General features: G+C 48.2%; 1 protein-coding gene across 1 annotated transcript; it reads left to right on the top strand.

Annotated features, from left to right (window-relative positions):
• Nucleotides 1–227: 227 nt before the first annotated feature.
• LOC129331027 (omwaprin-a-like) lies at nucleotides 228–6,436 on the top strand. Its single transcript, XM_054981349.1, has 3 exons — nucleotides 228–452; nucleotides 1,843–1,986; nucleotides 6,273–6,436. The coding sequence occupies exons 1-3, from the start codon at nucleotides 374–376 to the stop codon at nucleotides 6,281–6,283; spliced, it is 234 nt and encodes a 77-aa protein (XP_054837324.1). The 5' UTR covers nucleotides 228–373; the 3' UTR covers nucleotides 6,284–6,436.
• Nucleotides 6,437–15,418: the final 8,982 nt, after the last annotated feature.

A 15,418-nucleotide genomic window follows, 5' to 3' on the forward strand; every position in this document is an offset into this window, starting at 1 on the left:
CCCGGCACATTTCCCCATCTTCCAGTCTTAATGGAAAGTGGGTGGGAGGTAGTTTATTGGGTACATCATGTGCCCTTCCACTGAGAATGGAGCACTGACGCATTTCCTGGTTCCTCCCAGATGCGTTCCTCCTGTTGACTGAAACTGGGGAGCATGTTGTGAAAACTCACCTGGTAGTAACTCCTCAGGCTCTAACAGTCTCCTTGTGGCTTGTTACACAACAGAACTCTTTGCCAACAATGCAGGGTCCAGTTTTTCCCCTTGTCCGGCATGTGTGTGACGGAAACTTTATCAGCTTCCTCTAGCATGGGATATAAATCAGTCTGAGCACTCCATCCAGGCACTCCAACCAAACACTCACAAGTGCTTCACCATGAAGTCCGCCTGCCTCCTCCTCCTCCTCGCAGGTTCCCTCACTCTATGGACCGTGGTGCCCTCTGCCTCTGCAAAAGGTACGCTTGCCCTTCTGGCCCCACCTTGGAGCATCTTCCTTTGAGCTCAGCTTGGAGAAGACTCTCCGGACAGGGATTTACTTCTCAAGGGGCTGCAAGCCCCCCCCCCCTTCGACCCACATTCCAAATCCTTCTAGGTATATTCTTTAGACTCGAGCAGCAAAGTCATTTTCCATGGAGGGTCAACAGTTTTTTTTTCTTCTGGATATGATGACGAGGGCTCCGTAGGGTTCGAGCAGGGAAAGCGGGTTTCTTGTGAGCAAGAAGCTTTTCTTTCTGCTGAAATGAAAAAATGATCTTTGCTCTGAGGAGAGGAGGCAAGAGAAGAGGGCTGGTGGGTGTGGAGAGAAACATTGGGAGGCAGGGAAATGCTTCCCCCCTGACCAACCAGTCTGAATTTGGCCACTCTTGCAAAGGGCAGCCATCAGAGGAAAGCAGTCTCAGAGGGGCGGTACCCATCATGGTTCCTGCTGGCATCAAAGGATTTTGCCATTGTGGGAGAAGCAAGCCAGCGGACCTCAGAGGTCTTTTCCTCAACAGCCTGCATTTTCAGCACTTCCTCCCACCCCTTACCATGAATGCTCTGTGAGAAGAGAGGAGAGAGAAAAAAACCAGTCCCCAAATGAATTTAGTAATCAAAAGGCTGAGAAAAAAACAAACCAAAACCTCATTGTCAGCTTTAAAATTGTTTAGTTCCTCGGTAGTCATTACTTTTGTCTTCTTGATGTTCAGTTGTAATCCTGCTTTGGCACTTTCTCCTTTAACTTTCATCAGTAGTCGTTTCAAGTCTTCACTATTTTCTGCCAGTAATGTGGTGTCATCTGCATATCTCCAATTGTTCCTGCTGCCAATTTTCACTCCTCCTCCTTCTAGAGCTAATCCAGCTTTCCTTATGATGTACTCTGCATAGAGATTGAACAGATAGGGAGTTAATAGGCACCCTTGTCTGACACCTTTGCCAATTGGAAACCATTCTGTTTCCCCATATTCTGTTCTGACAGTAGCCTCTTGTCCAAAGTACACTTTGCACATCAAAACAATCAAATGTTGTAGTACCCCCATTTCTTTTAAGACTCTCCATAGCTTTTCATTTAATGAACTAGAGAACAATACAATCAAAGAATTTAAATAGACTTATAAACACATGACACCTTCGGTGCCATGCATATACAGCTATAAAGTGATTTTATTGTTCTCTGGTTCATCAGAATTGTGATCTTAATTTTTTAATTTCAGTATTTATCTTCCTATTTGTTAATTTTGCTGTGCTGAAAGAGACAAGAGAGGGAAAACAGACCCATGTTCTGTCTATCCAGGGGCAGCCCTGCCATCATCTCCTCTGCCCTCGTTCCAAATCCCGTCTCTGCCATAAATGTCTTCTGCATTGCAGGTGTGAAACCTGGACGGTGCCCTTTATCTCCTCCTGCAATCGTGGAACCTTGTGTCACAAAATGCAAGAGTGACATGGACTGCCCTGGGGATCAAAAATGCTGTAATATAATGTGCTCCTGGCGCTGTGCAAATCCTGATAAAGGTAAGTTGCAGGTCTGTTGAGATGGGGGAGGGGAGGAGAGGTCCAAAATCCTGGGGCCCGTGTTAACTGCAGACATCCATGGGTTCAGGCCACTCTTGAGATTCTTTTTTACTTGATACTTGGGTTGGGTCTGGAGGGAGTGGGAGAAGAACGGAATCTAGGTCTAGGGTAGGAGTCCCAAAACCTTTTGAGCCTGGAGGCACATTTGGAATTCTAAAATTTTGTGCTGCAGGCACAAAATGGCTGCCACAAAATGGCTGCTGCAGAAGATGGAGCCAGCCCTCAAATGGCTGGCGCAGCTTCTCTTCAGTCACACAGCGAAGATCCTTGGGCTGTGGAAGCAGCTTATAACAGAAATCTGCAGAGTCGATCAAATCTCCAATGACCAATCAGAAGTCCTGCTGGGAGAAAAGCCCCACTTGGCCCCACCCACCTTCTAAAAACACTTGGCAGGCACCAGGAAAGAGGTCAGCAGTTGCAATGGTGCCCGTGAACATAACGTTGGGGATCCCTGAGGACTTTTGAAGACAGGGATGGGTTGGCAAAAGTGGGTGCAGAATGGGGAAGAAGGGAAAATAAAAAGCATCCACCTCCCTCCTACGCAGTGTGCACCCTTGAATGTCTCCTCTTCCACACCAGGGCTTTCCCATGTTTCAGCTGCCGGCTTGGTGCAGTTCCCCCACCCCCATGTTTCCACACAACACCAGCCTCTATTTATACACAGACAATTGACATCTCATTCTTTCCACACAAAAATCTGCTGCATTTAAGGCTTTAAAAGACTATGTCCTGGGCAGGGTGGTCTTGGCACCCGCAGTTTCTTCTCTCTGAAGGGCAAACAGCACACTTGCAGGGGGTTGGCGAAGAGCTGGTCCAGTGCTCCTCAGTTCTCTTTTCATTTGTTGATGCCCACAAGGAGGGACGGTCCCTCACTACAATTTGAATAGCAGAAGAGAAACTTTTAGATTCTCTCTGCCTTTTGGATAGAGGGCAGGGGGGATCGTCTGAGGCGCTCGAAATACCTGGATTTTTAAAAAGGTTGTTAAATGTATTGTGATATTCCTGTGCAGCATTGCCTATGTTTTTTTAAAAAAAAAATAGAAAGGAATCACATCATTAAGTACCATACTTGAAGGGCTGCCATATAGAGGATGGCACAAAGTTTTTTTCCACCCTCCCCAGAAGGTCAGATCAGAACCAATGGGTTGAAATTAAATCAAAAGAGTTTTTGACTAAACGTTAGGAAGAACTGTCAAAGGCTTTCACGGCCGGAGAACGATGGTTGTTGTGGGTTTTTCGGACTGTATTGCCGTGGTCTTGACATTGTAGTTCCTGATGTTTCGCCAGCAGCTGTGGCTGGCATCTTCAGAGGTGTAGCACTGAAAGACTGAGGGCCAAGCTACAAGTGACAAATGACTCTTGAACGGCAAGTGGATTGAGTGGAGGGCAAGTGAACAGGGAGAAATACACTTGCCGTTCAAGTGTCATTCGTCACTTGTAGCTTGGCCCAGAGTCAATTTGACACTGAGAGATCTCTGTGTCAAATACACGGCAATACAGCCTGGAAAACCCACAACAACTATAAGAACTATTATTTATTACTAAATACAAAGTTCAGCATTAAGGAAGGAAAAATCAAATGCATAATTATAGGATGGGGAAGACTTCTCTTGGCAGTAGTATGAGTGAAAAGGATCTCGGGGTCTTAGTAGACCATACACTGAACATGAGTCAGCAGTGTGATGAGGTAGCTAAAAAGGCAAATGTGGTTTTGGGCTGTATCAACAGAAGCACAGTGTCCAGATCACAGGAAGTGATGGCATTGCTCTACTCAGCTCTGGTTAGACCTCCCCTAGAGTATTGCGTTCAGTTTGGGGCACCACAATTTAAGAAGGATGTAGACAGGCTGGAAGGTGTCCAGAGGAGGGCAACAAAGATGGTGAGGGGTCTGGAGTAGAGAATGGGTACAAAACAGGAAAAAACCGAAACAAGTGTTTCACGTTTTGTCACGTTCCACGAGTCACGAACCTCGAACTTCCATGAACTTGACCCATTTTGCAAAATGATTCATTAGTTTCATGATTCGTCAGAACCTGGGGCACTTCAGTGGCCCCCTTTATACCCAGAGAGGCTGAGCTTGGACGATGGGCCCCAAAACCACAACACAGACACCTGACCAGGTGGGAGAGGTGCACAAAATACAATGAAAGGAAACAATAAGAGCCCTCAAAAGAGCAGAGAAAGAATTAAGAAAAAACAATGACAAGCAAAGAAAAAATAAGGGAGACCTCAGTCAAGCTAGGCCCCAGAGCCAGGCAAAGGCCTGAGACTAGGGTGGGGTGGGATGGAGGAAAAAAGGCACCCTCACCCAAAGACCTTCTCAGAAGACCAAGAGCTGAAAATAAGAGGCTTTTCGGTCTCTTTTAAAGCAGCAGCAGCAGCCAAAAGCTCAATTACACTCTCTCACTCCACTCCCAGCAACAGGTCTTCTCTCTCCCTCTGTCTACTGGGTCTGAAAAGCACGGGGCAGAGAGCTCTGCCTTGTATAACAAGCAATCACATAGAGCAGAACAAGAGGTCTGTGGTTGGCAGACAGACCTGCCTAACAGGGTTTGGAGGGATGAGATTGGTGTTTCCATGGTTACGGAAGGCCCATCTTCTCAGTTGCCTAGGAGATTAACTTCCTGCTCCTCACTGAATAGGGCAGAATGGAAGTTCTCCAATTATAATAATATAATAATAACATTCGATTTATATACTGCCCTTCAGGACAACTTAATGCCCACTCAGAGCGGTTTACAAAGTATGTCATTATTATCCCCACAACAATAATCACCCTATGAGGTGGGTGGGGCTGAGAGAGCTCTGAGAGAGCTGTGACTGACTCAAGGTCACCCCGCTGGCTTCAAGTGGAGGAGTGGAGAATCAAACCTGGCTCTCCAGATTAGAGTCCCACTCTCTTAACCACTACACCAAACTGGCAAGGAGAGCTGCCTATCAAGTTTATGTGGGCTAAGATTGGGGTTTCCAATGGCAACAAAAGGTCTGCAGACATTCCGGGCCTATGTTGCCTAGGGAATCAATGGATCAGCACAAGCTGTCTGGCATCACGAATTGTTCATGAATTGAAAAAATAGGGCCCAAAAGTCATGAATGTCATGAAAACCGTGGCCCCATAATACGTGTTTCACGAAACAGGAATCAGCCCTATTCATCACGAAATTTGATTCATATTTCAATTCATGCCCATGTCTAGTCTGGAGACCAAGTCCTAGGAGGAAAGATTGAAGGAGCTCAGAATATTTAGCCTGGAGAGGAGATGACTGAAGGGGAGATGATAACCATCTTCAAGTACCTGAAGGGCTGCCATATAGAGGATGGCACAGAGTTGTTTTCTGCAGCCCCAGAAGGTCAGACCAGAACCAACGGGTTAAAATTAAATTAAAAGAGTTTTCAGCTAAACATTAGGAAGCAATTCCTGACAGAGTGGTCCCTCAATGGAACAGACTTCCTTGGGAGGTGGTGGGCACTCCTTTGGAGGTTTTTAAGCAGAACCTAGATGGCCATCTGACAGCAGTGCTGATTCTGTGAGCCTGGGCAGATCGTGAGAGGAAGGGCAGGAAGGGTTGCATCAGTGCTTGTTTTTTGTGGTTCTTCTTACATCCCCAGGGTAATGCTGAATGTCACATTGGGGTCATGTAGCAATTTTCCACAAGCCAGTTTGGCTAGGGATTGTGGAGGTGTTTTGCCATCTTCTGGGCATAGAGCAGGGGTCACCAGGGATGTGGGGGGAAAGGTAGTTGTGAATTTCCTGCATTGGGCAGGGGGTTGAAATAGATGTCCCTAGAGGTCCCTTCCAACCCTATGATTCTATCATTCATTAGTTGACTAACTTCTGTTGATGTGACCCAAACTGCATTTGCTTTTTTAGATGCTGCATCACATTGCTGGCTCATGTTCTGTGTATTGTCTACTAAACCCTTTTAAGGAAGGGGCTAGGGGATCATCAAAGGTGTCTGCAAATACAGGGAGATTTTTAAAAGAGGGTCCTTTTAAAAGTGCTGCAGTATTTCTATTAAAAGGGACACTCAACCCCTGTGTGCTGAAATAGCGGCGGCAGAAATCCCGCCATTTATCATTTAGAGCAGCTCTCTGCCAGAGGCAATATGATGACGACCTTGCACAAGTCCCCCATATGGAAACGGTGGGCCTCCAGGGCTGGAGGGGGGCTGTCCCCCCTGCTCTGCTTGCCTCATCGTGTGCCTAATTCTCCTTTCTTTTCACAGGAAGACCATGAGAGTGGGGGCAAGTGTGATCCAGCCACAGCCTGTCTGAGTTGAATTCCTGAGATGTGGACCCAGGGACTGCTCTGAGCCCAGCACCTTCCTGTCCCTCTAGGCGTAGATCTGCATTCTTCCCCTTCTGCAATAAAGTTAGCTACTCATCTGCACATGTCGTCAGCTTGAGCCTCATTTCCCTCCATCTTTCCAAAATGCTGTTGGGACAAGGATGGGACATTTAGCTTCTCATTGAAAATTGGAGAAACTCTGTAAACCATCATTGGCGCACAGCATTGACTGTGCTGATCCAAGGGCTACTGGAGGGGGCGGGGGATGCATTGGAAATGTCATCGCAGAAGCAGGAATCTGTGCAGGTGTTGGAAGTGGGCACCGAGAGGGAGCAGGTGTGAATGAAGCAAAGCCATGGTCTTCTCTAATTCCACAGAGGCAACTTGCTGTCCATCTTGAGATCTTTTCTGGACAAGAACTTTTCTCGGGCTCTCTGATGGGTGAAATGAAGGACGTGTGTGTGTGTGTGTGTTCTGGGCCCCAATTACTTGTTTAGGGACAGGGTTGTGTTAGGTCAAAAATGGGGTGCTCAACAAATCTAAGCAACCCTGCTCCCTGTCCTGAACCAGGGACAATCAGGCCATAGGCCAGGAGAGGCAGTGAAACCTTCTCCTGGTTGGTAAAAGGGTAGAAGATATCAGATACATTCAGGAAGAAGAGATTTATTGTGCCAAAAGACAAGGTAAATGCCTGACTTTTACTCTCACATGTACACACAAGAACAGAAGTATAAGGAGCGGAGCAGGTGGCAATGCCCACCCCCACCTTAACCCAGATGGTATTAGGAGCAGAGTAGGTGGAATTTTCCTTCCCACCTTAATGCAGCTGTTATTAGGAGCAGGGCAGGTGGCAATGCCACCCCTGATTTTAACCCAGCTGGTATTAGGAGAGGAGTACTTGGCAATCTACGCTCTCCCTTCACCCACCTGGGATCAGAAGCAGAGCAGGTGGCTTTTCCCACCCCCCACCTTAACCCAGCTCAGATCAGGAGCAGAGCAGGTGGCAATGCCCACTCCCCACCTTAACCCAGCTCAGATCTGGAGCAGATAAAATGGCAATGTCCAACCTACTTCACCTGACTGGGATCAGAAGTGGAGCAGGTGACAATGTCCCCCTCCACCTTAACCCAGCTGCTATTAGGAGTGGAGCAGGTGGCAATGCCCTCCTTTGCCTTAACCCAGCTGGTATTAGTGGCAGAGCAGGTGGCAATGCCCACCCCCCACCATCACCCATTTGGGATCAGAAGTGGAGCTGGTGGCAATGCCCACCTCGCACCTTCATCTGGCTAGGATCAGGCACAAAGCAGGAGGTAATGCCCTTCTTCCCTTCACCCAACTGGGTAAGGAGCAGAGCAGGTGGTAATGCCTGCCCTCTTCAACCTACCAGAATAAGCCACTGAGCAGGCAGCAATGCCCATCCTGTCTTCACCCTGCTGGAATCAGGAGCCAAGCATGCATCAATGCCTGCCTCCCTCAACCTGCCAGAATCAGGAGCAGAGCTGGTGGCAATGTCTACACCCCCTTCACTCAACTGGGATCAGGAGCAGAGCAGGTAGTAAAGCCTGCCACCCACCTTCACATTTCAGGATCAGGCACAGAGCAGGGGGCAATGCCTGTTCCTCCCTTCACCAAGTGGGGACCAGGTGGCAATGCCCACCCACCCCTTCACCCAGCTGGGATCAGGCTCAGAGCAGGCAGCAATGCCTGCCCCCCCTTCACCCAGCTGTAGATGCAAAACAGGAGGCAATGCCCCCCTTTAGCCAGCATGTATCAGGCATGGAGCAGGTAGCAAAGCCCACCACCCCTTCACACGGCCGAGATCAGGCAGATCAGGTGTGGAGCAGATGACAATGCCCATCCCCCTCCTTCACCAGTTGGAATCAGTGATGGAGGAGGAGCTGAATGCCCGCCTGCCCACCCTCCCCTTTCTAGAACCCATTGTATTTTTTTCCCACAACAGGCTTTGATGCTAGTAAGAACATAAGAACATAAGAGAAGCCATGTTGGAACAGGCCAATGGCCCATTCAGTCCAACACTCTGTGTCACACAGTGGCCAAAAACCAGATGTCATCCTCAGGAGGTCTGCCAGTGGGGAAGGGATGCTAGAAGCCTTCCCACTGATTGCCCCCCTCCAAACCCCAAGAATACAGAGCATCACTGCCTTAGACAGAGAGTTCCATCTATACCTTGTGACCAATAGCCACCGATGGACCTCTGCTCCATATGTTTCTCCAGTCCCCTCTTGAAGCTGTCTATGCTTGAAGCTGCCACCACCTCCTGAGGCAGTGAATTCCATGTGTTAATCACCCTTTGGGTGAAGAAGTACTTCCTTTTATCTGTTCTAACCTGACTGCTCAGCAATTTCATTGAATGCCCACGAGTTCTTATATTGTGAGAAAGGGAGAAAATCTTTCTCTACCTTCTCTATCCCATGCATAATCTTGCAAACCTCTGTCATGTCACCCCTCAGCCCCAGAGTTCCCACCCCCCTTCTGGAAACAGCTAAGTTTAAGAGATGAGCAAGACTCAGCAGAGAAGATGGGAGAGAGAACTCCAAGACCAGGAGGCCCGGCTTCTCAGCTGAAAGAGAAACTGCAGGCTGAGAGAGAGAGAAGAGCAGGCTGTCCCATTCCAGGCAGAGAACAGCTTCTAACATCAGAGCCACACAGAATCAAACAGGCCTTGTAAAGTATGACAGGAGGCATCCGATTCCTGACACATCTTTTACCTTAAATGTCTTCTCTGGCTCCCTCACAGCTGCTCTTCCAAGTCTCCATCTTCTTCTGATTTCCTCATTGCAGTCTCCCTTTGAGTTGATGATTGAGCCAAGGAATAGAAACTCTTGGACAATTTCAATTTCCTCACTGTCAACTTTAAGATGGTGTAATTCCTCAGTAGCCATCATTACTTCTGTCTTCTTGATGTTCAGCTGTAATCCTGCTTTGGCACTTTATCGGTAGTCATTTCAAGTCTTCACTCTTTTCTGCCAGTAATGTGGTGTCCTCTGCATATCTCAAAGTGTTAATATGCCTTGTTGAAGGCTTTCACGGCTGGAGAACGATGGTTGTTGTGGGTTTTCCAGGCTGTATTGCCGTGGTCTTGGCATTGTAGTTCCTGTAGTTCCTGAGAGATCTCTGTCTTTTGGTGCTACACCTCTGAAGATGCTAGCCACAGCTGCTGGCGAAACGTCAGGAACTACAATGCCAAGACCACGGCAATACAGCCCGGAAAACCCACAACAACCATTGTTAATATGCCTTCCACCAGTTTTCATTCCACCTTCTTCTCCATTTAATCTACACCTGTTTGCACAAAGTACTTAACTACTGTAGGTTATGACTTATGAGAGCCACCAATGGAATGAGGGTGCTTGAAAGCAATTAACTGCTCTCCTGTCTTCTGCATTTTTACTGAGAAAAAAACTTCCTGGAATGCGTGGGTTATGAGACTCCCTGTAGTATGATGTATTCCAAAGACACATGCATTACTTCACATCTCCCCCTTCCTAGATTCCAAAAGAAATGCAGTCTTAACAAAAGTTTGCATTGAAGTGAATATAATAAAAACAGTTAATAAGAACATCACACAGCCTGCATACTACACAGTAAAATGTCAGGTTCTGACTTTGTGTTATGTATGGTCAAACCAAAGAGGCTCCATTTTAATCCTGTCAGTATTTTAAGTGCTTCTTTTGCAGGTGGCAAGCAGTTCTCTAGAAGATTACACAGAGAAGAGGAATGTTATGTCTACAACCTTTCCAACCTTGGGAACTCTCACTTTCACACCCTCGGGCCGTTTGTTTTGAGAACTGAGGGGGAGGATGAGGCCTACAGGGAAATGCTATTCTGTACCTGAGCTTTTGCCTGTCATTCGTAACAATATTCATGTATCAGCCAAGATCCTTGTATCTTGGATGGTGGACTATAATGGTTGTTTATATTCAGTAAATCTTTTGAAACCAATGAACTCGTGTATCATTGCAAGAGGTAGTCTGGGTTGCAACTTTTAGCAAGCCACTGTCTGACATAAAGATTCCATATAACCATGCATGAGAATCTCTTCTCTGGCGATCTCTTGACCAGGACGGTTCCCTTCAAGCTCCTGTGTCCCTCCCGCAACCACAATTGTTGTTCCCTGCAACATCTTTAATTTTCATGCCAAACTCCTAAATTTTCCATGGTCACCTCTGAATTTTGATGTTTTGATTTTTTCAAAGTAATCAGCCATTGCAAAGAAGAATGCTCTGTCAGGAGAGTGAACTTCTGTCGCCACAGATAAGGTCAGAGTTTGCCCAGAGCGCTTCGTGATTGCCAAACACTGTACAGAAGGCAAGTTTCTGTCCTGAAGAATGAGTGTCTTGCTCAGATACGCTATGGAGTTCTTGTTCCCTCTAAATTCTTGCATGAGAACTGCCCCCTACCCTTTGTGCCAATAAAGAAATACTTTCAAGAGTCAGGAGGAGCTTTAGGAACGGGCAAGGAAGTTAAGCACTCTTTTTAACTGATAAAAGGGGGCTTGGCATTCAGGGACCCAAGCTCCGTTGTCTGGCAGAGAGTTCTTGACCAGTGACGAAAGCGGATCAGCTATAGTTCCAGACACTGGAACAACAGCAGAACCCGGCCAATCCCAGAAAAGCTGTGACGTGTCTCTTGATCCCAATTCTATATTCACTGTGTCCCACATAGCTGTGATGTTCCCACAACCCACTCTCCATCAATTCTATTCTTCCGCTTTTTGTCGCCGCTGCAATTGGCCAAGCAGAGGTGGCCTGGCCGAGTATGAGGCCCACCTTGGGCAGGGCTGTATTATTCATAAGGCTGATTAGGCCAAAGCCTAGCCCCCCGCCCCCACCGCCAGGGATGAGGGGCCTGTCAATTTTATTTTTGCTGCAGCATACCCCCACATAAATTATAATTAATTGATTCTCTTATATAACCTATGTTAATAAGAGAATTAACTGAATCTTTATTGAAGTGAAACAGTCTCTTATACTGAAACAATTATCCATACATTATATATTTTTGATAAATAATAAATATTTTAGCAGGTTTTGCTAATAATTTTAGCAAAGCTGTCCCTTTTTCTGACATGAAAAAGAAGTGTATTGTAAGGTGATTGCATATATTGGGTTCTTCAACCTTTGTACACTAACATCCAGATTCAGCACAGTTCCCAGAGAAGCAAGGGGGGATAAGCTTTCTTAGCTAAAAGGTTTTTATTAAATCAAGAAGAAGAAGCCAAATTAAACAACGGTTGCCCCAAGAAGGGGGACGGGGAAAAAACAGTTTAAAACAGCGAACCAAAAACTTTTCCCGACTTGAGCAGCTGCCTGTCTACAGGGGAAATTAAAAGGCAGAGAATCAGAAACATATAACCTCATGTCAGTGAAGGATCTGCCTCTCCCTTAATCTTATCAATCCCCTAGCCATGATCATAGCTGGCCTGAACTCCTCAAGGATTGTGCTTTGCATATGTTGATGAAAGCGTTTCTTGCTTTGATTATTGTTCATCTTGTTCTATGCAAATCAAGAAAATCCCCCCCCCCTGCAATATTAGCAAAACTTCCTTGCTCATCTCTGGGGAGATTAGATGGCAAACCCAAACTATTCAGCAAACATGATAGCTTTTCCCATCCTGTACTCGCAAGGTCATCAAGCACCCTTACACCTATAGTGCACCTCAGGTAGATCCAACAAGCCTCTGCCAACTGATTACCCATCTCAGGAAAACCCAGTCAGTGATTGTTTTGGGGAAGAAGACATCAGCTTGCCCCAGGGAGCATTTTGCCCTATCTCTGTAGTCCCTACTTAGGGCTAGCCCTGTCACCACTGTGGCCACACAAGATAGTGCCCCCAAAGAAGGAGGGGAGCCCAGGACTAAGGGTGCACTTCCTCTTAGACCCCCTTTCCTGCCTTTCTTGCCCTTCTTCTCTCAGATGGTGCAGCATCACCAGGGGGTCAGGATTTGCCTCTGTCTTTGGAGAGGATTCGTGCTAGGAAGAATGCGTGGTGGGGGGCCCACTTTTGTCACTTACTGATATGGAAATCATGGCTCCCTCTTCTTCCTTGTATCTTTGGGATTCTTCCAGACTAACTGGGCCTGGGAGCTGTAAGTTATGCCAAGATCCCAAGGAATTAAATCTTTCGGGCATCTGGGATCCTGGGCTAAACACCAAGTGTCGCCACTTTAGCAGATCGCAGAGGAACGAAACAGCTCGTGCACGGAGGCTGGCCACAGTGGTGTCAGGATTACTTAATTAAAGAATGCTGGATGTTTATATGTCCATTATTTTCTCAGTTTTTTTACCAGAAAGAAAGAGAAAATACTGGACTGTCTGGTTGAAAACTGGTCCTGGCAACGCTATTTCTATCTGACTCCACCACATGTGACTGGCATTTTGTCGTGATCCCCCCCCCCCACATCCTCTCTGAAATCTCCAAAGTCCCCACAGGATGAGAAAGACAGTGGACCCCTACCATCAAGTTGAGGAGAAACAGAAGGGCAGTGTGGTGTAGTGGTTAGAATGCCAGACTAGGGTCTGGTTTGAATCCTTGATCTGCCATGGAAGCTCACTGGGTGACCCTGGGCCAGTCACATCCGGTCAGCCTGATCTACCTCTCAGGGTTGTCGCGAGGATAAAATGGAGGTGAGGAGAACGATGCAAGCCCTTTTGAGTCCCCATTAGGGAGAAAAGTCGGGTATCAGTGAAATAAATAGATAAATATCTCAGCAAAGCGGGTTTGGGAAAGATAGTTGGAAAGACGGGGAAAAACTTAGGAGACACAGAGAAATACCAGTTGCTGTGGGGGAAGTAGGAAAAAGATGCTGAGATGTTCGGTTCATGCAAGACCAAGTGGAAGTGGAGCCTCGCCCTTGAAGTTACTGTCCCGCTGCTTCCCAGAAAAGCCAGTTAACTCAACGAAGCGGCTAATTTTGTTCTCGGAAGGATGGTTGCGTTGTACTTTTTGCTGACTGGAAGAGGTTGCACAGCTGGTCAATTACCAACAGCAACACCTTTGGAAGTACGGAGAGAAACCATGACTCACACGACGCAGGCAACCCGAGGCAAGATCCCATTATCTAGGTGCAAGCCAATTACCTGGAACTTGTTGACCCCCACAACGCCTCTTTGGAGAGTGGCTCGGTTCTCGATCACCTGGTATTCAAACAAACATTTCCATATGCAGCTCTGCATGCTTAAGATCACACCGTCGTTCTATAGAATCGTAACATTCTAGCATTGGAAGGGGCCTTACAGACCATCTAGTCCAACCGCCTGTCCAATGCAGGAATAGCGTAAAGCATCTCCGACAAAGAATCGTCCAGCCACTTTTTGAAGACTCGCCAAACAACAAGAAACCCACACCAGGGAAAGATTCAGTGAATAATATTTCTTAAATGCTAAACTTAATGCAAAAATAATGATCAACTTCTCATACAATATTTTCAAAAGACTTATCATCCAACTAGTAACAAAGCCCGTTGTTGGGAAAAAATACAACGGGCTCTAGAAAGGGTAGGACAGGCGGGCCAGGCATTGCCCCCTCTGCCGCACCACAATCTGGGGGGGGGAGGACAGGGTGGCTGGGCCTGGCATTGCTCCCTCCCCAGTGCCGGCCGAACAAGTTGGTAAAGGGCTGGGAGGTGGGCCCGTCCATCCTGCCACCTCCTCACCCCAATTGGGCTGCAGAGGGTTTGGTAGGTGGACCCTTCCCTCCACCAGCCAATCCCAGGCCTGATTTGGGCACTGCAGAGCCAGGAGCGCTGATGAGGGGGCGTCGGGGGAGAAGGGCCCTGGAGTGCTCCTGAATCCTGCAGCCACCCGATTCAGCCCTGAATTGGGCCGCTGCAGAGACCTGGAGTGCTGTCAGGGGGGGCAGAAAGGGCCCAGGAGCACCTCTGCACCTTGCAGCCATCTTATTGAGCCCCGATTTGAGCTGAATTGGGCGGCTGTGGAACCTGGGAGTTCTACCTGGAGGGGGGCAGAAAGGGCCCTGGCGTGCTCCTGCACTGCACAGTGGGTCAAATTGGGACTGCTTTGGGCTGAAATCCCCCTACAGTGGTGCATAGGAGCATGCTACATCACAAGAGTGTGCCCAGGGAGTGGTATTCCCTTGTTTCCCCCGGCCCAATTGTCCTGTCCCTGCAAGTCTATGGCAGATAGAGCTGAGCTGTATGGGTCTGGAGGCCAGGTCAAGTCACCTTGCAAAACAATGGCAAGTAGATGTGACCTTGAGACGTGCAGAGGCCAAGTGGCCATGGGAAATCTGGCCTTCAGATGTGCGGAGATCAGGTCTACTCCCCCCCCCCCGTCAACCCACCAAAGAAAGATGGCAATTCAACCTGGAAGTAGACCTGGCCTTCGGCGGGGGCCATGTCTACTGCCCTTGCAATGCCATGGCAAGTACACCGGGCCTTCAGATGAGTGGAGGTCAGGTCTACCCGCCAAACAGCCTTTGTAAGTAGACCTGGCCTTCAGCCATGAGCGAAGGCCAGGTCAACCTACCTTGCAAAGCAATGGCAGGTAGAGGTGGCCTCTGCTGGTCTGGATGCCAGGTGTACTCACCTTGGGAGGTGGAGCGCAAGCAAGCCAAGGCCTGCACATGACATCCTGCCACAATCGGGTCTGGGGAGTGTGGAGCCGACCACTTTGCAATGCCGTGGTGAGTAGACCTGGTCTTCGGACATGTGCAATGGCCAGGTCTGCCTTGGAAAGCTGGTGCAGGGCGATTTGGCCTCTGCGGTAGCAGGCAAACAACACTTGCCCCAGGGGAGATCGAGGTTTGGGGGAAGTATAGGGAGCCGGAGCGTAGGCAAGCCATGCCTGCTCCATGATGGACCCAATCGTGCCTGAGGAGGGCAGAGCCAACGTCTTTGCAACGACAATGTTAGTAGACCTGGCCTTCGGACACGCGGGGCCAAGCCCGCTCCCCTTGCAATGCCATGGCGAGTAGACCTGGCCTTCAGATGTGTGCAAAGGCTAGGTCTACCGGTCTTGCAAAGCGAGGGTAGGTCGATCTGGCCTCTGCCGGTTCGGATGCCAGGTCTACTTGCTGTGCAATACCGCAGCAAGTAGACCTGGG

This window comes from Eublepharis macularius, chromosome 5, assembly GCF_028583425.1.
Source record: "Eublepharis macularius isolate TG4126 chromosome 5, MPM_Emac_v1.0, whole genome shotgun sequence".
NCBI classification, from domain to species: Eukaryota; Metazoa; Chordata; class Lepidosauria; order Squamata; family Eublepharidae; genus Eublepharis; species Eublepharis macularius.

What these genes read in the sequence shown, in the direction of transcription:
- LOC129331027 (XM_054981349.1), top strand. Translation starts at nt 374, where the DNA reads ATGAAGTCCGCCTGCCTCCTCCTCCTCCTCGCAGGTTCCCTCACTCTA. An exon ending in GCCCTCTGCCTCTGCAAAAG is followed by an intron (nt 453 to 1,842) that starts GTACGCTTGCCC and finishes TCTGCATTGCAG; the next exon opens with GTGTGAAACCTGGACGGTGC.